Source organism: Limulus polyphemus, unplaced genomic scaffold, assembly GCF_000517525.1.
Source record: "Limulus polyphemus unplaced genomic scaffold, Limulus_polyphemus-2.1.2 Scaffold5577, whole genome shotgun sequence".
Classification (NCBI taxonomy): domain Eukaryota; kingdom Metazoa; phylum Arthropoda; class Merostomata; order Xiphosura; family Limulidae; genus Limulus; species Limulus polyphemus.
Genome location: NW_013671187.1, coordinates 1954 through 24575, shown reverse-complemented (window position 1 = coordinate 24575; position 22622 = coordinate 1954). Strand labels below are relative to the sequence as shown.

The 22622-nt window shown below is 33.4% G+C and overlaps 1 protein-coding gene across 1 annotated transcript; it reads right to left on the bottom strand.

Moving 5' to 3' along the window:
- Positions 1-5633: 5633 nt before the first annotated feature.
- LOC106472747 (E3 ubiquitin-protein ligase SH3RF1-like) lies at positions 5634-22018 on the bottom strand. The gene is made up of 3 exons (XM_022401284.1): positions 21874-22018; positions 18798-19270; positions 5634-5696 (listed from the first exon to the last, which is right to left on the bottom strand). The coding sequence occupies exons 2-3, from the start codon at positions 19218-19220 to the stop codon at positions 5634-5636; spliced, it is 486 nt and encodes a 161-aa protein (XP_022256992.1). The 5' UTR covers positions 19221-19270; positions 21874-22018.
- Positions 22019-22622: the final 604 nt, after the last annotated feature.

Below are 22622 nucleotides of genomic sequence, written 5' to 3'. Positions count from 1 at the left end.
AGTGAGGCAGTAAAGGACCATACTAATATCTCCATCCAGAAGGGTAGCCTGCTGCAGCTGATGACAAATCCGGAAGGAACACATCAACATGTAAAATGTAGGAGAGATAAATCCTGTGGTATCGGGAAAAATGAAAGGCGTGGAACAAGGCCACCCCAAAATACGTTGTTGAGGAGACAGAAGACCCCCAATTCAAAAGTCTAGTGAGGAAAACCACATGATGAGGAACAGTGGGTTAATCAAGGGAAAGCCCTGGACCCAGAAACCAATGACAGAAAACATTCCATTTGCATTGAGAAGCATCCATGAAGGAAGGGTGAATGAAAACAAGCCAAAAAAAGAAGCTAACCATTAAGAGAAGCCAGATCTCCTCGCCAATGACTGGAGGAAAAACCAGGCATGAAGACAAAGGACAGGAAGTTCCGTATGAAACACCTGGGACTGAGGGTGATGAAGAAGGGATGGAGTCAGAAGAAGAAGTAATGGAGGAGGAAGTTGGAGCTGGAGAAGCCACAGAAACCACAGCTGAAATGGCCAGAAAGAAGCTATCAGAGGGAATGAAAACAGTGTCTCAAGGATGATCAAAATCACCTGGAAAAGAAGAATGGGAGGATAGACAAATGTGAAAACATTGATAACCAGAGCAAAAAAGATGCACATGTATTTATACCTATAACCTAGCATTGTGAACCTAATTATAAATCCTATTGTCTATTGCAATTAAGTTAGTTTAACTGAAAATCATAAATTAAGAACATTTTCAGTTGTCATATACAGTTAATTTTAAGAATCAATTAGTAAATTGATCAAGATGAAATCACTTTTCTGTATTAAGTTGTTTTACTTTAAAAAGAAATTGGGGAATATTTCCCAATTAAACTAAAGAAGAGTTTTATCATTAATGAAATCATTAGTATATCTCCAAGTACAATTAAAATGTACAAAACTACAAGGTATGAATGTCGTTACACATCTTTATTTATAATAAGGAATAAAACATTTTAGACAATAGGTAAAAGGTTAACCTATAGTAGATTTCCACTTCTTTAAGTGAACATTATATGCAGTATCTTAAGTATTTCTAAATGTATTTCCTGTACTTTCAAAAGATTATCCATTCAGTCATAAGAAATTCCACCCAAAAAACATCTGCAACATATCTTTTAACACAGGATAATGTACAAAAATAATCAACTGATCGAAATTATTGTGTTCAATTATTATTGTTCTTGTATTCCACTATCCAAGTAATTAGGATATTGTCATTATAATTTCTCATTATTATTCTTGATTAATTCAAGATTGTTCTGTTTAATTTTTTAGTATTAAGCTCATGAAAATAATCCACTGTTTCCAATTATTTTCATTTTCAACCATTCCCACAATTTAAGTAGTAAAAATATTGTCATTATAATTATTATTCTTGATTAATTAAAAGTTGCTTTTTTATATAAAATGTTTCTGGCACGTTATTTACTCTATTAAAACAACAACAATCTATTGAGTTCTCACTTCCTTATTAACACAGTTGATTAGTAATAAAAAGACAGGTTTCATACAAATTCACTAACTTCTCTTCCCTACTAAATTTGCAGCTGAACATTTAATTGCAATTTTTTCATTTCATAAGCTAAAAAAATCTCGATGTTCACATAACATAATATACATAAAGATCCTTTTGCATCAACAGTATTCCTACATATACTAGAAGTATCGTACAACTTCTCCAAGCTGGTTTATTTAGTTTTGTTGTTCAGTTTTACTGTGCCGTTCACATTAAATAACAAATCTCGTATACCACAATGATGCATAGTTTTATGCAAGTGTTATTTTTGGTTTATGTTCATCTATAACACAATATTTTATGTTGAAGAGAAAACTAAATGACCAAAAAACTTTCACATATTTATATATATCCCCTACAATTTCTAATGTATTCACATTAACCCTTTCGAGATGGGTCACAGGTGAAAGGCCATATCTCGTTTGTTGACTCGCATTCAAAATTTTATTGAACTACTATATCATAAATTGATGTCAATAAGTTTGGTATCAAACTGTAGATTATAATTCAAATTTTAGAACTATACATTACTCAATTTGTTAATTTAAAAGTAAATGTTAAAAAAACACAGATAAACATCGATTTTTGTGTGATATGTGCTATGTTGAATGCAGCACTGATTCAAATTAGATGTTTGTGAAGTCAAAATACTAAGTCTATAGTTTCATATGAATTAGAAACTCAAATTACCGATATAGACAAGGTAGAATATAAAATAAGAAGGTCTTATCTTTTCTATTTGTTAAGATATTGCTCATGTAATAAATCAAACACAGTGGCACCCCGCCCACCTCTTTCCATTTTTGGAAATGGTCCCTTATATACACTTACTTCTATATATGACATGAATAACCAATTGGAAGCTCAGAATGTCCCCCTAGTGGTTTTCTCAGCCTTCCTAACATTCCTTCCACCATTTCTTTTTTTTTAACCAAAATTTCAATGAGATAGGTTGTGTATTTAGTCTGCTCGAAATTTCATATTTTTTCACATCTTAGTTACTAAGCTTGATAAATTATAGTAGAATTCTATGGTATTGATGTATTAATTTATGATTTTTTAGTTACTCAAATGTATATATAAAACCTAAAAAAAATACTTTGTTTCATATCCTCCACATGTGAAATTTTTAAAGGCTTAGCAACCTAGGTCAAGCAGCAACCAAGGACAAAGGTCGTAATTAGAAGAGATAATTGTTTGTTTTACTTCTTTATTTACTGTTCTAAGTTTTAGGAAAAATAAGTTTAAGAGCTTATTTCAAAATAGCAATAATGTATATACATATATAATGTATAATTGAAATGTGACTGTATTTTATAAAATACTAGTCTACTAAAACACAGCCAAGACAAGTTACTTTGTACAGACCAAAGGTCAGTTTTATGTTGTTTGATACGGTAACATGAGTGCACGTGAGCCGCATCTTTGTAACTTCTGTATTGTTAGCCAAGCTTGGCTGAAAGGTCAATATAATAAATACATATATAAATGTATAATGTTATGAAATTTAAGCTATTTAGTTTAAACATTTATGTTTTCATGTTATAACTTGTTGTCATTCTAGAATGAAAAAGGCATAAATTATATTTATTTCCTAATTTTTAATGGTGATTGCAAGATCGCTCAAATCTACCAAACCTTTACAGAGATTCGTTACTGAAAATAACAGATAAAATATAAAGTTTTTTTCTTAAGAAATGTTTGATAACTATCTGGACATTATAAAGATTTCACATGTGAAATTTAAAAATTTTCTGATGCATAAAAGTATTTTAATCTTAAAATAAAAATTACTTTGTATGATAGATAGGCAACGTGAAAAAAAAAAGGCATGAAAGAAACATAAAAACCTTAAGACTTAATATAAAAAATTAGATATTTTATGTATGAAAGCATTGTAATGTTTATTGATAATCTGCCAAATTTAGTTAACATTCGCTTACTAATTTAAAAGTTATAGCATGAAAACTATAACAAGCACCAAATGGTTATGAGGTCAGTCCCAGGGACCAAACCCAGGCTGAAAGAGTTAAACATTGAACTCTGCCCGTAAGAACATCATACCAAATTTAAATAGTATTTTATATTATTTACTCACCCAATAGCAACCTTCTTGCTAATAATATAAAAATCATGACCAAAAAGGTGTCATAAACTTCCTAATGAAAACCTTGTGTTTAATAATGCAAAATCATGGCCAACAAAGTGTCATAAACTTTCTAATGGAAACCTTGTGGTTAATGATGTAAAAATCATGGCCAACACAGTGTCATAAACTTTCTAATGGAAACCTTGTGGTTAATGATGTAAAAATGATAGCCAAAAAGATGTCATGAACTTCCTAATGAAAACCTTGTGGTTGTTTATGACACTGTGTTGGCCATGATTTTACATATTAACCACAAGGTTTCCATTAGAAAGTTTATGACACTGTGTTGGCCATGATTTTGCATTATTAAAGTTTATGACACTGTGTTGGCCATGAGTTTTACATTATTAGCCACAAGGTTTCCATTAATAAGTTTATGACACTGTGTTGGCCATGATTTTGCATTATTATTAACCACAAGGTTTCCATTAATAAGTTATGACACTGTACTGGCTATGATTTTTACATCATTAACCACAAGGTTTCCATTAGGAAGTTTATGACACTGTACTGGCCATGATTTTGCATTATTAACCACAAGGTTTCCATTAGAAACTAATGGAAACCTTGTGGTTAATGATGTAAAAATCATAGCCAGTACAGTGTCATAAACTTCCTAATGGAAACCTTGTGGTTAATGATGTAAAAATCATAGCCAGTACAGTGTCATAAACTTACTAATGGAAACCTTGTGGCTAATAATGTAAAAATTATAGCCAGTACAACGTCACAAGCTTACTCATTCAAATCAAGACATAAATTCACATACTAGCCTACAAAGCTTCTACATTTTTTTAACACCATATAACAAAGTAGTTTTAAACCAATTCAACCAGTTTTGTCATACATTCAACAAAGTGTTACCTGTATAGACTCACCATATCACACAATACCATTCTTAGTGCTATCACATTAGTGCACAATAAAACATGCATTTACATAATCAGATATGTTAAAAACTAAAGAAAAGAGTATGTTATACTAATGCTAGAAATGGCAATCATATCAGTGAACACTATACTTTCCCATCAATAGATTAGATGTAATATTATTCATACACCAAACTTAATTTAGGTTTCTATATGGCCATTTAAAAAGGCTTCAAAACCCAAAATTATTGTATAGACATGAGCATTATAAGAGAACTAAATGTATTTTTTGATTTGCTGACCAAGGCTATGTTGATGAGCCTTGAATAGATAAGACTGCAGTCCACAGCAAAGTGTACGGCAAATTAAAGAATACATTAGGCCTCTAAATCATAATTACATTTTTAATTTTACCTTTGGTGAAAAGGAAAGAAATATGCAATATAATAATTTAAACAGCTGACTTTCTGTATAATATTGAATAATAAATTATGCACAATTCACATGCCTAACTTTAGGTTACTATATGGTGAGTTAAAAAAGATATTAATATAAATTATCCACTTTCCAAGTTCAGTAACTCATGTTTCATTCAAGCTAATTCTAGCATGTGAACAACTCATGTTTCATTCAAGCTAATTCTAGCATGTGAGCAACTCATGTTTCATTCAAGCTAATTCTAGTATGTCAGTAACTCATGTTTCATTCAAGCTAATTCTAGTATGTCAGTAACTCATGTTTCATTCAAGCTAATTCTAGCATGTCAGTATTGTTTGTTTTTAATAATGCACAAAGCTACACAAGGGCTATCTGTGCTCTGCCCACCACGGGTATCGAAACCCAGTTTCTAGCGTTGTAAGTCCAAAGACATACCACTGTACCACTGGGGGGCGTATGTCAGTAACTCATGTTTCATTCAAGCTAATTCTAGTATGTTAGTAACTCATGTTTCATTTAAGCTAATTCTAGTATGTCAGTAACTCATGTTTCATTCAAGCTAATTCTAGTATGTCAGTAACTCATGTTTCTTAATGTTTGATTAAACTTAATCTCACCTTGGTTCTTTAGATTCATAGGAATGAATTGCTTTGGCACATGGTACATGATAACTGATCTGAAACAAAAAATAAAAGCATCAATACTTATTGTTACATCTAGCAGTATTTAATATTAACACTCCTGGAAACTACTTTTTACAGCATACAGATTCATCCTGGGGTCACCAATTTACATAAGGAAACATGCAATCACTGAGACCACCCCTCTTCCAAAGCTAACCACAGCCTTTCTCAGGCAATAATCTAACAAATACTTTCATTACATAATCATTCATCAAGAAAAAGTAACAATTCTGCTCAAAAACCAAGCCCTCATTATTCATACTGTTGTACAAATAAACGAAACGAAACTACTATTAATTCTTCTGTGATCTAGAAATTTGTTATTAACTTCATAAACATGCAGTATATTTTACAATCCACACCTCATAGAGAGGTCAATAGTACAAAAGTAATTTAATAAAGATAACAAAAAACAATAATAGCCAACTTATTTTTAAATATGAGTATTGTTCTAACTCACTTGCCAAAAACAAAACTAAAATTACATAAAACTTTCTTTCTGCTCAATAACATAAAGTAAGCCTTTCCATACCTAGGAATATAACATCACACCTCTTGTTATAGCAAACAACATTCTACTCCTGCTCAACACTAATAAGGTAAAGTAATGAATAAAAGTAATACTCCTTTTAAACCACCATTAGTTATTGTTACAAAAACTGGTACATGTTTTGACCACATTTGTTTGGGTTATCATTAGGCAGAATGAAAGTAGACAACAGTATACATATATTTAAAAAATTCATTCCTAGAACACATGATGCATGTCAATTTTAAATTAGCACTCCATGTAAACGAAACAACACATGTAAGCACACACTGTACATAATGTAAATAATTATAAAACAATATACAATTTATATATATACAGTGTTAATCCAAGTACAGCTGGAGGACTGCAATTCTAGGACGATCATCTTTATTTCTGTGTTTAATTATTTCCATCAACTTTCTTAGATTCAGTTCAGTGTAATTACTCATGGGACAAATTAATTTAGTCTCATCCCATACAGTACGGTGTTTATAATTAATGGTACCTTCTGCTACACATAATGAAGTGTAATTTTTCTTTTATCCAATGATGTTGACCTTTTCATTGAAATAAGCTATCTTAAACATGTGGTCAAAGATATAGAAAATGACTCAATAATCATTGAGTAAGGCTATCAACAAAATATCTCGTGAAATAGATATATATATATATATATACTTTCATATCCCTTATAGACCTCTTAATAAAATTTGTATTCTTCTTCCTTCATTAAAAAATAATTTACTAGCTTCAACAAAAACAGAATGATGATATAAAGTGTGAATGCAACAAAGTCTATGTTAGTCAGAAAATTCATAAACTAAAATGTCATTTGAATGAACACAAACTTATTGTAAAAACAAAAATTACACTTTATCATGTTTTAATTATACTGTGTACTGTTGCCTGAGACAGGTGTATGGCTTTCACCACTGATACTTGTGTTCATGGATTCTCAACCGTTACCAGATGCCACAGTTTGATGGGATATGACTTTCTGAATGGACTTAGTGCTACAAAGTGAACCATATTCCTTAATTACCAACACCACTAAGTAGAAGGGATATCCACATCTTGGATATTCTAAATCACTGATCTCAACACATCATTATGAACCAAGTTAGGAATACTTTGTATCAGAAAGAGCTGTTACATACCTTTTCCAAAAAGTTACCAATTTTTGCTGGTATCACACTACCTAAAATATACCAAATAACATCAAAATGTAGTTTTGATACACTTTGTTCCACCTCAAGTTCATAAAGGCTGTCGTTGTCATGTGAATTGCTAATATCCATATTCAAAATCATTTTAATATAAGTATTGTACCCACTGTATAGTTTAGGTTTACATTAGCAAACAGGCTTCAAAACAAAGAATTGTGTTCATTCAGGATTACTGGTGTAATGATTAATTAGAACAACTGAAGACCTATTGTTAGAGTCAAATTACAAAGCAATTGTTCATGATTTTCCCCATAATCAATAATAAATGATTACAATATTATTTTTCAAGGTTATATTGTTTTTACATTTTTCTTATATCCTTGTTTCTCAACCTCATTGCAAAAAAAGTTATTATTTTTCTATACTGAAAATATATTTCCAATAGATACTTACCTCTTCTCCCATGTATAGCTATTCTCATTCAGTGCTGCCCTCTATATGAAAATATTTTTTCACATGCCACAAGCCTTGAACTCCCTCATACCCCAAAATCAATGTGTTTCAAATGTGTCTCACACATAAATCACTATGTGACAACCCTCCACCAATATCAGTTTGACACACCCTCCTAACACATTTGACTCCCTCTATTCGATTCTACAGAAAAGAAAAACACATGTTTTCAATGGAGAGAAAGGGTGGAAAGTGTGAGAGGAAGGTAAGTACCTATCGGAAATATATTTTCAGTGTAAGAAAATAACTTCCATATGGTATACTACCTCCACTCACATGTATAGCTAGAATCCCACAGTGAATAAATGGAGAGACCGGTGCGAGGGATAGAAATAAGTATCCAAAAGGGAGAGAAAAACCAGGGAGGTTCGAATATGAACCACAATAAACCGGAATCTCAATCCCAGTGAAGAAAGACTAGAATAATCAGCTCCAGACAGGAATGTGGGGAAAGCTAAAATGGATGTGGTAGAGTGGCTAAGGCACGGCGGACCGTACACACCCACTCAACTACAGTCCAAAACCAAGCAACATTGCGATTACTACTTCCAAACAATGGTAGAAGGAGGGTCCACATCGTCTTCACCTCAAGTTGAGTAGAACAAAATTATATACATGTCAAAACGATCTACTAAATCAGGCACATGTGCAAATCCATAGCCACCCATACATCTGGGAACCTGACATCCAAGTGATGGTATGAAGGGATGTGCCTAAGTGGCGGTTCACATCAAATCAAATCCAATCTGATTGAAATCCCTCAGCACAACAGCAGCCTCGGGCAGGAAAAAAGTGCACAGAAGCTGGGCACAGCATCAACCTCCATGATCCACAGCAGTTGAGTGCCTCAACAAAATATATACAACTTTATCTTCCAGATGGAGGTGGAGCACATGATTGGATCATATGCCATCTACACCAGCAAAACACCACTGCCCTACTCTTTACTGAATGGAAGTGGACACATTCAGGAGGATACCTTCAGGTCAACCACCCCAGCAGCTTGCAACTGGGGTGGTACTCCACTACAAGAACATGAGAGGATAAAATGTGATGGAGAGTCCAGTGGAATGCCAACACCAGAGACAGTGCAAAGGGTGACCAGGAAAACCTTATTGCAAAGCAAAACACCCCTGATTTATTCAATCGAAGGGATAGCAGGGATGGGCAGCTTTCCCCTTCTGCTTTATCCATGTAAGTCCTTGGGTTAGTATGGTCAAGAATGGGCATATTAATGAAGCAAATATATCCTAAGATAAAATGTACTAGCAATCTTGTGGAACACCCAATTTCCACAGTGTGCTATATTGGCCATGGGCATAATGTGTTTTCATATTTCATCTTAGCTGTACAGTGTAGATTTGAGATATAGGAAGCACACCTAGACAGGCAACGCTCGCCACTGAGCAGAATCTGAATCCTAAATGGGACATGCACCTCGAGGGAAAAAATATATATATATATATATATATAAAAGATAGCTCACCAAATCACACCCACACCAAAGTTTGAAGAATGGCAACAGGCAGTACCTTGATGAGGAAGAAACAGCTACCCAATGAATATAGTGGGAGATAAACATACAAGGAGTAGGCCACATGCCTGACTGAAGAGTTCTTCCAATGGATGACAGAGGTGAGACTCCAGGAAAAACGAAAGGTGCCCAATCTTAAGCAAAGACACCTGTAACAGAATTTGGGAAGAAAAAGACAGGGGGAAATAGACCAATAGAATCAGTTAACGATCCCAAATCATAAGGGCAGAAGAAGAAAGGTCATGTACAGATGAACAATGCCAGGGAATGAAAAGGTGGAAATGGGAATCATTAAAGGAGGCCATGTAGGCAATGGAACAATGAAAAGCACATACTGGACATAGAAGACTATCTGGAACACACCAGGAATAAAAGTGGGAAATGGATGAAAGAAAAAATGGCAAAAAGGAAGAATGACCCTCACGAGCAGCCAAAGTTTTGAGTATGAAAACTCAATCCAAAAGAACCACACAATGAGGAGGTCAATGAATCTGGAAGGAATGTAAATAGAACTGACTGGTCCAGTTTTGACTGAGAAAATCCACTGACAGGGTCTGAGGATGATGAACCAGAGACCAAAAAAGAGGTAACTTGGTATTGAGGTAGAGTGGCAAAAGCATGGTCAGGAGAACCCCACTGATTGCATAGCCACCTGAAAACCTGAAAGTCAATAAACCACTCTGTGGGATAAACTTTGTTGGGTTTTGAAAAACAATCTGCCACATGTTAAAAGCACCCAGAACATGACACACAAGGAGATTTATCCACAGCATATGGGTCCAATAAAGGAAATCTAATGTTCAAACACAAAGGGAACAGTAACGGGTGCCCCCATAGTGATTGAAACAGGCAACAATGGTGGAACTGTCAGAATGGAGCATGAGTGTTGGTACCGTACCATTAGAAGAAAATAAACAAAAGCACATTGTACTGCCATAAGCTCCAAGATGTTGAAATGGTAAGACATTACTATGTGAGACCATTGCCCAAAAGCCTCTTACTGATGGACCAATACTCCCCAACCTTGGAGAGAAGCATCAGTAATTTGATAAAAAGCTGGAAAAGGTGGAGTAAATGTACCAGTCCAGTACTCCCTTTATTAAGTTGTCCTTGTTCAACCACCAATGCAGATAGTCTGTAAGGAAAAGAGGAAGGGTAATTGGGGAGTCGAAGGGATCCCGAGCAAGATTCCATTGGATGTGCAGAGACCTTTGAAGAGAACACATATGTCCCCGACCCAAAGGAATAAGAGCTTCCATAGAAGCCCAAGTCCTCAAAAGCAACAGAACCTTTTGTGCAAAAACCAAGAAAGAAGTAAGAATTGAAAGCACTATCAAAAGGAGAAGTGGAGAAGGATGGGCCCAAATGAGGGGGGGGGTGTTGAAAAATACACCCAAGTGGATAAGATAGTGGGTAGGCAAAAAGAAACTTCACCCACTGTAGAATCCAACCAACACAAACTGCTAATGTCAGCATCATATATGCGTGTTGAGAAGACTTCAGTTCGAAATGAGCTCACCTGAGCCAGTCATCCATGTAGTGATGTAAACACAACTCTAGAGTATACAGAAGTAGGGCAAAAGCTGTGAACACCCTATAAAATATATATGATGCTGAAGCAAGTCCAAAAGACCAGGCATGAAAGTGATACACAATCCTGTAGTAGGCAAATCAAAGATAGCATCTAGCCTGTTGAAAAATATTAATATGGAGATAGGCATTCGAGACATCTACCTTGGTTATCTATAGTTCTGGAGAAAAAAAACCTTGGAGTGTTATAAAGGACTCCATGGGAAATTGGGAAAGAACCAGAAATTGGTTGAGGCAGGACAGATAGATCATAGGACAAAAATCCTGGAATAAGTTGGCTGACAGGCTTGATAGCTCTCTATGACAGAAAGATAAGCACAACCTTGGATAGACTCAGACAGATAGCTGGATCCCAAGTTAATGAGAAGGAAATCAATATAGGAAACAAAGATGGATGGGAAAGGAAAAGAATAGGAAGGAGGGAAAGTGTTTCCCTTGAAAAAAACCCTCAGGGATTGGTGGAGTGCCTCAGAAAGGAGGTGTATGTTGGACAAGTACTACAGAAGAGCTGTAAATGTAAGATGAAGGTGGGACATGGACGTAGGAGAAATGGATAGATTATAAGGGGCAGCCACCCATATTGAAAAAAATGACTCCTAGTGCTGGAAGTCGAGAAAGGTTTGATCAGCTTGCTGATAAGCCCAAGCATAAAGATCAGAAGTCCATGGAGGATGAGACACACTAACACCCATCCTCAACTGTGAAATGAAATGCTCAGCACGAACCCTGATTTCAGTGGAAGGATGGAAAACAAGGGACACTAATGATGGGTGTCATGTAAAAAAAGGAACGGTAAATGTGAGAAAGTGAAACACACCTGAGAAAGCATATCCAAAAAGGCAGAGTTATGCCTAGTAGATCTCATAAGAGATGCATGGGAAGGCATGGCATAGTTAGGAAAAGGAACAAAAAAAAAACTGTAAAAATCCTCCTCTTCATGAACAGGTTCTGACAATGCAGGAGGAACCCGAACATTGTCAGGAGAAAAAGGATGCCTCATATAATGATCAATCTCCTGATGAATGATAGCCAAAAATTCTTCCATGAAGAAGTTGAAATTGAGAATAAAATCAATAAACAAAAGTAAGTTTTCATGGCAAACTACTACAGAAAAAAAACTGTAGCAAGTATCCAAATCTTGTATAAATCAAGTAAATCACTACTTTGCAAAAAAAATTGAAATGAACATGTGAAAAGAGCACTTGATCACTGCCTAATGAGAATAGTTTGGTAGAACCGAATAGAGGGAGTCACATGTGTTAAGATGGTGTGTTGCACTCCTGATAGTGGAGGTTTGTCACAAGACACAGATGAACCATGTTGATTGTGGAGTACATGGGAGTTCAAAACTTGTGGCATGCAAAAAAATTTTGCATATAGAGAGCAGCACTGAATAGGAATAGCTATACACATGAGAGGAGGTAATGTACTGTCTCAGAAACCAAAGTTTATTTCAAAAATCAAACATAATTGCAGCAGGTACTTCCATTTGTTAACAGTCACCAAACCCAGCCAGATTGAGCTTTTGCTAGATCATTAAAGGCCTGAAACAAGTTTCAGAATTCATTCGGTCTGAAATGAAACTAGCTTAGTAACCATGATTAATGTTGTGTATGTGAACCTCTTTCACCAGAAGAAACCATGGATCTATTAAAACACCCAAACAGATACAAACTCTCTACACACCTTGCTAATAAGCCCCAAAAGGGACAAACGTGGTTGTACTGTCACAAAGTGAAAAAGTGAAAAAGAAAAAAAGATGGCTGGAGATGTGACCAGTACAATTGGATTAACAGGGGGAAACATCTACTAGAGAGGAGAAATCACACAATAAGAAAGTCATACTTCGAAGCTATAATTAGTCAAAAAGCTGTTAATTTCAAAGATCTGAATACTTTAAGTAGTGTAGAAATTATTATTGTGTGTTATCTTGGACCGGATGAAATCATGAAATATGCATACACCATGGAAATATATCCCACATAAGTACACACAATGCCATCAGTGCAGATCAAAAAAAAAAACATTCAAAAACAGGAAGTAGTAGAACATTCTCTTTTTTGTGTACGAGATTCACTATGCTATAGAATATTTTGTGAGAGTGTATCCTGGTTCCTGAAGTTTCAGTTAGTATTAATTTTTGATGAGCTTTTTCAGAATCTAAGCAATTCCAGCTCTTTCATACGACACACACATCTCCAGTTACGAGTTTTTTTTATATTTCATAAAAAAAATAGCCATTACCATGACACCATTAATCTATGATAAAACGAACTACACAAGTGCATGAAAAGATTTGTCCTTTTTTTATGTGGGAAAGTTTCTAAAATTAACTGTGAAAATTTTATAACAGTAACTGGTAAAGAAGCAGCATTTGTCATAAGTACCGAAAGTATCATTCCTATGTGATCTGTTGGAACCATTTATTAAAAGATATAGAACTCTGGGTTTCAGCTGATGGAGGAGAATAAAAAGTTTATACAAAGGTTTACATCAACAACACTGGTCAGGCAACATTCACCACACAGAAACAGAACAAAAATGTAAAATAATAAATTAACTGAAATAGAAATTCACGAAAGTAAAAACGTATGGATAGGTTAATTAAACTGTGAGCAAAAACACGTCTACTCAGTAGGACTGCCACTCGAGAAGTGATTAACATGTGCATGATTAGAGAGGGGTAGGGTCGCACTCCTATTGGTAGACAGTTGCTGCATGTTAGTATGCAGTAATAAGTGGAAGTAGCAAAGCTTATGGTGAGCAAAAATTTGTGCCGATAGAGGGCAGTACAAGTTGAGAAATGGGGTAAGATATCAATCACAAGTAAAGATTCTTTTTAAGGATTCCCACTAAAACTGGAGGTGAAGTGAGTGCAGCCTTCCTCAATTATTTTGAGTATGATATTAACAAAATAATCCTTGGAAAAGTAGTAGAATGTTACTGGAAAAAGGTAACGAATATATAAAAAACCAAACGTAGGTAGTTATAATCCATTCAATCAGAAAGTCATTAATGTAGCACTAAAAAGAATGACATAGTTTAAGGAAATAAGCATAGGATGAAATGGTTACCATAATGCTACTTCCTACAAACCTTCTATTTAAAGCATGTTCTTAGGGGAAGATGTGGAAACTTTAAGGAAATAAATGTTTAAGGAAATAAGCATGGATGAAATGGTTCCATAATGCTACTTCCTACAAACCTTCTATTTAAAGCATGTTCTTAGGGGAAGATGTGGAAACTAAGTTTCACCTGAACATTTCAACATGTTGCTTAATCCTAATAATATAGAACTTCTTACAGAATACATGACCCCAGAAGATATTCTAAAACTTGTAAAGCAACCTGGACTTGAAGAGGAAGACAGCAGATTTGACAGTGAAATAAAACCCTGCATTTCTTCAACTATAAAGCACCATGATTAAACTTAATGAATTACATAAAAATCAGTATGTCATTAAACTATTCCCTTCTGAAATGTGTTTCTGCTGTAACATTGAACCTGTTAGCACAAACTGCCAACCCCCCAAAAAAAGTAGGTAAAATTGAGAGAAAAATACAGCATGTCCTATAAACAAAACAAAAAAAAGCAAAAAACTTCAAATCTGTACAAAAGACACCTGTACAAAAATCTGTACTGGAAACAGAAGCTGTATCAAATTCACTGTTGATAAGTGTCTTACATGATGAGAAACACCCACAACACAAAAAAAAAGCAAATGTAGCCTAAACAAGTATAAATTAGAAACATCTTTCATAGAGAATTATACGAGTCCTGAAACAGCATTACAAGTTCCATGGAATTCAATTACAACATTTCCAGAAATGACTAGTATCAAAGTATAAAATATCACTGTTAGTGAACAAAATATGAATTCTCTTTTTTTTATTTTCATGCTGTAAACATATCAGGTTCAAACAGTTTTGACAATGTTCCTGTTCAAAGTTCCTTGCGAGTTTTTGGCTTTTTATAGCACTTTTACCTGCAACTGAAATTCTTAAATATCTGTTCCAAGCTCTTATTGATCATCGGGGATTTTCATGTGACAGAACTGCAATATAAAGCTATGTTTCAACCTGCTTTATCAGTAAACATAATTCACATATCTCCATGTACATTTATACAGATCATTTCTCTGCAATAGCCATTCTTCAATACATTTTATGGGCTATTAGTGATCATTTCAAGCTTTTCTTGCCCCAGAACAGGTTATTAGTGCCATATTTCACATAAAACTGTATTACAACCTGCTTTTATGAATACACATTAAACATATCATCATGTACATTTATACAGATCATTTCTCTGCAATAGCCATTCTTTAATACATTTTATGGGCTATTAATGATCATTTTCTTGGAAATGGGCTATTAGTACCATGTTGCAACCTACTTTTGTCAACAAACAGAAGTCTGATATCTCAGGATACATTTTTGTTTTGGAATTCTTAATAAGTGTTCTGGAGTTTTAATGTGATGGCATAGGATATTAATATTGTATTCTATCTTATTGTTTTAAAATACAGTCCTCCTCCTGTAAATATTTGAAGGAAAATGGGTTTGGATACTTGTTGAGAAATATAGTCCTCCTATAAATATTTGAAGGACAATGGGTTTGGATACTTGTTGAGAAATACAGTCCTCCTATAAATATTTGAAGGACAATGGGTTTGGATACTTGTTGAGAAATACAGTCCTCCTCCTATAAATATTTGAAGGACAATGGGTTTGGATACTTGTTGAGAAGTTCCTGTTCCAGGCTATAAATGACTGTTCCTATGTCTTATATTTGTGGTCTGTTGTATTTATTTATGCATGATGCTAGCTCACACAATGCTAGAATGGATTATAACATTACTCTCATAGTGAGACAAAATGACTGACACTAGGTGGCACTGAGGTCTTTGTCAAGGTAACTACTGTCACATATAAATCACTCTGTGTAAGTAAGATAAGATGTTTCATCAATAACCAACAATTACCCCACATTAACCCTCTCGCTATGAATAGATCAAAGAGCGTGTATCATGATCTTTTATAAAATTACATTAAAAATCTAAGTAAGCTATTTTACTATCATGTATATAGATAAACCTGGCATCAAAGCTTAGTTAGTAAATCAAGTTTTAATATTATATAAGTTTTAAGTTCTTAATTTTATAAGGAAATATTTTTTTTAAATTCTCAATCTCCCCTACCATGAGAATCTTGACATTTGTTCTCTAGGTCTTCTCCCTACTACAATTTATTGACCACCCCTCTCTAAATTATGTAATTTAAAGTAAACTACTCATTATAATATAGATGTTACTAAAGTAAAGTCTAATTTTTGTAGCCTTCAATCTTATTTGTTTACAGAGTCATACACCAGAAAATCTGACCCGCTAGCTATGCCCACCTTTACGTCCTCTATTTCACAGTTGCCAATAATAATCTCTCACATTTATACTATATTATTTACAACCAATAAAAAGGCAGTTTTAATCTATCAAATGATGTAAAATATTATGTTGTTTTCAGTACAGAGTACTGTTTATTTTGTCTACACTTTGAAAGTTTCTCTTGAGGTGTTCAGGCTCTTAAGGCTCTTATGCCAAAATTAGAAAAACAGTTAAATTATGATGGTCATAGGACATAGTTTGTTTTATGCATGTCATTATTCTGTATTTTGAAGTGCATTACTTAAGTAAATAAAAAGTTATTGATGTACTAGCACCATTAGTATAAAAATAATAGACACAAGTTTCATTCTCAACTGACAGCAAAAAAAAAACAAAAGATCAAAGGAAAGGATCATATTTCTTGTTTTTTCATGTATATCTTTTATTTATTGTTATAGAAGTAATAAGTATGTAAAAATCAGAAATTTGTTAGGTTAAATAAGATTAGATTAGGCAAGATAATGAAAAATAATTACAATAATAAAAATTCTTTGCAAGGTATGTTTTCAAGCAGCTCATATGTTATGTCATTCAATATGGTAACATGAGCTAGGTGTTCATCAAGTGATTTACATTTAATTAAACACAGTTAAAAGGGCAATAAAACAATTTATAAACATGAGTAAACTGTTAGAAGCTTTAAGCTGTTTAAGATGCACAACTGTATTTCCTGTTACAATCTGCAGTCATTCTAGGAAGAAAAAAAAAGTGATTTACATTTATATGGACTTGGTTGATCTGATAAACCCTGTAACCACTATCAGAAAATTCAAAATAAATTTATGGTATAGAAAGTAACAGATAAAACATAGTTTTATGGAAAAATAAAAATTTTATATTTATTTAGGAGCTTTTAAAAGCTATACAAATGAAATTTGAAATTTTTCAGATGAAGAAAAGTATTTTTAATTTTAATATGAAATTACTTTGCACTTGGACTCCATATATTCATGGACAAATCTTTAGTAAAAGTACTTAATTAACAATTCTTTTGTATACAAAAATCAGGTTTTTTTATGTTATCTGAAAGCTTGAAAAAGTTTTGTGAAGATACATAAAACATATGAAAAGTTAGTGTATAGAAACTACGATGGTTACTTTATGGTTACAAGGTCTGTCACGTTGACTGACCCCATATGGAAAGGGTTAATTTGTAATCTCATTGTCTGGCAGCAAATAAAAGAGAACTGGAGACTTGTAATTCAGATGCTTGAGGACATTGAGCTTTTAAACTGAATAATGCTTGAAATTCAGTTAAAACTGTTATGAGTTATCATTAGTCAGAGAGTTAAGAAAGAATTATACTATTAAACTAGATTTTGTGATGATTTACAAAGATTTTTTTTTCTGCTTCTTTTCCTAACTTCTTGTGTCAAAGTTATAGTGTTGAGATACAAGTTTGAAGTTCAGTTGTGTCTAGTGCTGGGCAATTAATTCAATCAGTTAGTGTCACATAAAACAACTGATTAAGATTAAATTAATTAATGTCAAAAATAATCAAAATTAATGTGTCCAATTATTCCAATTATCACATAATCGAAATATTGGCATTATGATTTTCATTATTATTTTGGATTAACTCGCGTTTGTTCAGTTTAAATCAGTTAGTGTCGTGAATCACTAAAACAGTAACCTACTGAAATTAGGGTTTCCCGTTATTACTATTTTCAATTATTCCAACTATCCAAATAATTAAAACATTGCCATTATGTTTGTTTGTTGTTAAACACAAAGCTATACACTGACCTGTCTGTGCTTGGCCCACTGCAGATATCAAAACCCAATTTTCAGCACTATTTTTTTTCCTTTTAAACCATCTCAGGTGAGAATAATCAATTAATGAGCTCAGCACTTAATCAATTAACAGAGTCCACTAATGGTCCAACTCTAGTTGTGTCATTTCTAAAAGTCCAAGACCAGCATTTTCAAATTTAAAGTATATTCTGTTTTAGTTTTGAAAGTTCTAATAAATCCTGGTATTAGCATTGGATCAATTTTAGAGTAAAATGAAAGATTCATTACAAACTCACCAAAGACAGAAACTAAAGTAAAAACTGACCAGAGACTGAAACTGAATAGCAACCAAAGTTCCAATTACATATTAGAAGGTCTTGACCAGGCTTAACTACTGATTTCTACTCTGTATCACCACCACATGACTGTACCAAAAGTTCAATGACAAGCAAACCTCACATTGGATTATCTGATCCTCTAAAATGTCTTTATTAAGCCCATGTTAACTCAAAAGCACTTATAACTAATTTATAGTTTCTTTCAGCCTGACGATTCAATAGATGAATAGAAAAGTAACTTACAGGGACCTGTCTGGGAAGAATTCTTGCTTCTCCTCCACTTCTTGCTGCAAACTGCCACACTGAAGGTGGAAGAGGGGCAGTTAATGCTGCTGTTGTTTTGAGCCCAGCAGAAGCTACATGCTGAGGAGTAGTTTGTTTTTGATCCTGATCTTCACTTCCTAAAATATTAGTTTTACTGGGCCGAGAGTTGTTTCTTAGACCTTCCAGCAGTCTCACAAGCAGGATATTAGCAGGTAGGTCATCTACCTGTGTCTCTACCAACACTCGACATTCAGGGCAGCGTAGTTCCTTATGAGAAGTAACTATTTCCTCCAGACATCGTTTACAAAAAGTATGTTGGCAAGGTAATACTTTACTGGTGACATCAAGTTGTTCAAAACACACAGAGCACTCCAAAAGGTCATTCAGAAAAGACTCATCCATGTCAGCTCTTGGCTAGTGTATAATCTGTGCTAGACATCTTGGTTTATAGTCTGCAGAAAGTATAAAAATTTGATTTACAAATCTATTTATATAATTAATATCCTGGAAAATACTGAACACAATGTCATTCACTCACACCTAAACCAAAGAATAAAAATTCCTGTGATTTATTTTAAATCCACCTTAAATATAGCCCTTCATATCCACGTATTTAATCAAAACAATTTTAAAAATTCAAACTTCCTTCACATTATCAGAAATATTATTCTGCAAGCCTATGATTCTATCCACCCACTTCCCATAAAAATGTTCAAGAACAAATCTTTGTTTATACTCTTCTTTGTCCAAACAAAAAGTCAAAACACTATAAGGTTTTCTTCAGAGGCTAAAAAAAAAGACTGAGACAAGGCATCATTATAGTAACCCATTACTTCAAACAGCATGTTGGTATCCTTCCTTTAAATAGGGAACCAATACTGTACACAGTAATCCAAATGAAGCCTCACTAAAATTTCATTAGTCATACATGTACATGGGCTTAATGGACATGGTTCAGAAGAGAGCTATAAGGAATAATCCAGGAATGGGTTATGTTACAGAGAGAGAGATTAAGATCTCTTAACTTATTTTCTCTTTCTCTTGAGAAAAGAAGAGTAAGAAGTGATCTCATTGAAGTTTACAAGCTTTCAGGGGAATGATAAGATAAAGTCCTCTGATGTCTTTGTACTATATTCTGAAGACAATAGAACATAAGTTTGTTATACATATGATTTAAGAGCAACAATGGATGTGTCTCAATCTGGGCTATCTGATCCACTAAACTATTAATAAAAAAAAAGAGAAAAATTTAAACTCCAAGCGATTCTTTATCATCCAAATATATATCAATTCTCCCTTTTAAATACCTTAAATTTAATGCAATAATCACATCCAAAGGCAACCCATTCCAAAGACCAAAGTGTTAAAAAAGATGATTCATCATCACTATCAACTCCATTAACAATCTTAAACATCTCATCAGATTCTTCTTTTTTGAAGCAAAAAGAATTTCAGAAATTTTAATCTGTCCTCTAATGACAAGCTTTCCATCCTAGTAGGCCTCCTACAAACCCTTTTCAACAATTCAATGTACTTTTCAAGGTAAGGAGCTTAAGACTGAACACAGTGTCTTATACAATGAAATTATAACCTTTTCAGACTTGTATTCAATATTTCTGTAGATACAATTTAAAATCCTGTTTGCCCTGCCACTAGTAACAAAACATTACTTGGATGGCTTAAGAGAGTGACCAACCAGAATACCAGGATCCTTTTCTTCCCTAACACTGTTAAAGTTATTCCCATCAAAATTGTACTCAAATTGCAATATCCCACATGCATTACTTTACATACATTATAATCAAAAACCATCTGCCACTTATTTGCCAAACTTACCAAATAATCTAAACCCTTTTACAAATCAGCATCCTCCTCATCACAGACAACAACACCCAAAAACTTTAATATCATCTGCAAACTTAATTAATTTATTGATCATTCTTTCTTCTATGTCACTGATGCAAATTAAAAAGAGCAAAGGTTCTAAAACTGAGCCCTGATAGTTCCCTATGATTGAAAAAACAACCTTCACTCAAACAAATTACTAAATCCAATCACTCACACAATTTAGTGAAACTCTTAAAATATAAATATTGTAAAAAGATCATAACGAATCATCTCTGAAAATGATATGCTCAATACCTGATAATATTGCACATTTTAAATAAATTCTTGCAGCCATATAAACAGCCAGTATCTGCATCACAGACTAACATAACAATACCAGGGAATTGACAAAGCAGCACCACAGTATAAAAATAAAATAAAAATTTAATGAATACTTACACAAAACCAAAATAAAACACCTCTAATATTATATCAGAAGTTATTAAAATATATAAAATTAACAGGATTTTGTGTAGAAAGATTGGCAAAAAAAAGTTAAAGAAATTTTATCTTTTACTTTTAGGCACAATAGAGTATGTGACTGCGTTAATTTGAAATTAATACCTTGAAATATAATTCATGAATGAACAAAATCATATAATAAAAAGCTACACAACACCTCAACAATAACCTCCAAAGTGATAAGACATTTAACAAATAGGATATCACTCAAAACAAAACCAATATAGTATTTAATCAATACCCATCAAAATGTGCCAATAAAGAAATAAGCTTTATCTAATCATACTAATGGAAAACAAATAAAAACAGGAACCTAAAATGAGAAACAAAATGTGTAAAAAAAATATACAATATAATGTAGGAATTGTAAATTAAACTTGCATTAAATGCCATCACAAAAATATAAAATATTAAAATGCCTAAAATCTTTCATAACCATATAACATATATATAAGTGAGTATGAAATCCTTACCAAGTCATGTCCATATTTCCAACAGCAACATTTTAACTTAAGCCTAAGTTAAAAACAGATTTAATGTTCTGGCGTTGAAATTACCTAAAAAGTAAAATTGATAACGTATTTTTCCTATTTACACAACGACTTCAGCGTTCAGAAGAAAGATGTCGCAGATCTAAATAAAAATTACTTGTCTGTTGTTCAAAATAACAGCCGACATAAATAATTACATATTTACACAGACCTACCTGTTTCATATGTACTTAGTTGTTACAGCTCACAAAATAAGCCTACTCTTACTTGCCTTAGTAACACAAACAGTCTCCACACACACAGAGATGAGAAAATTGAAAAGCGAAGGTAGTATTGTCGTTTTGGAAGTATGAGGCTTTAATTATTTATCCCAGGGTATCTGTTAGTATCACACACTCATAAATGCATAATATTTGTTGCTTCTTCATTTCTCATATTGCTGTTGCAAGTTTTTCAGTGTATTATACGATTTTTAGTTTATAATAATATGAATATTTTATATAAAAAATTAACTAGGTGTTATAACTTTGGTCCACAAATGGAATGAATTATCATTGATGTAAATATTGTTACGTCTCCGTTTGTTAATTGATTTTTCCGTAACTTCGTTTCAACGAAACTTTAACGACACAAGTCTTTACTTAATAAAACTGGTTTATTCTTTCCGAATATAACTCTGCGATACACTTAATCTCAATACTCGCGCTAAAACAACACTGTAACGAACGAACGTTAACTTCAACAATACCCTGTGACTGCAGTTCAATTACTCACTATCCACACACACATTACATTCCCCTCTTTTATATACCAACCTACCCTATATCTAGTAAGAACTCGAACATTCGCCAAAGTACATGATAGTTCTAGAAACGTTGCGTCACAGTAGTCATGTGACTCGATGACGCAACACTATCCATATTAAATGCCTTTGTCCTGCGTAATAATAACTTTGCTGCTAAGG

Excerpts from the sequence above, each read along its gene's own strand:
- LOC106472747 (XM_022401284.1), bottom strand. The coding sequence starts at position 19,220 with ATGGATGAGTCTTTTCTGAATGACCTTTTGGAGTGCTCTGTGTGTTTT. Across the intron at positions 5,697-18,797 it reads TTCTTCCCAGACAGGTCCCT|ATCAGTTATCATGTACCATG; the intron begins GTAAGTTACTTT and ends TTTTTGTTTCAG.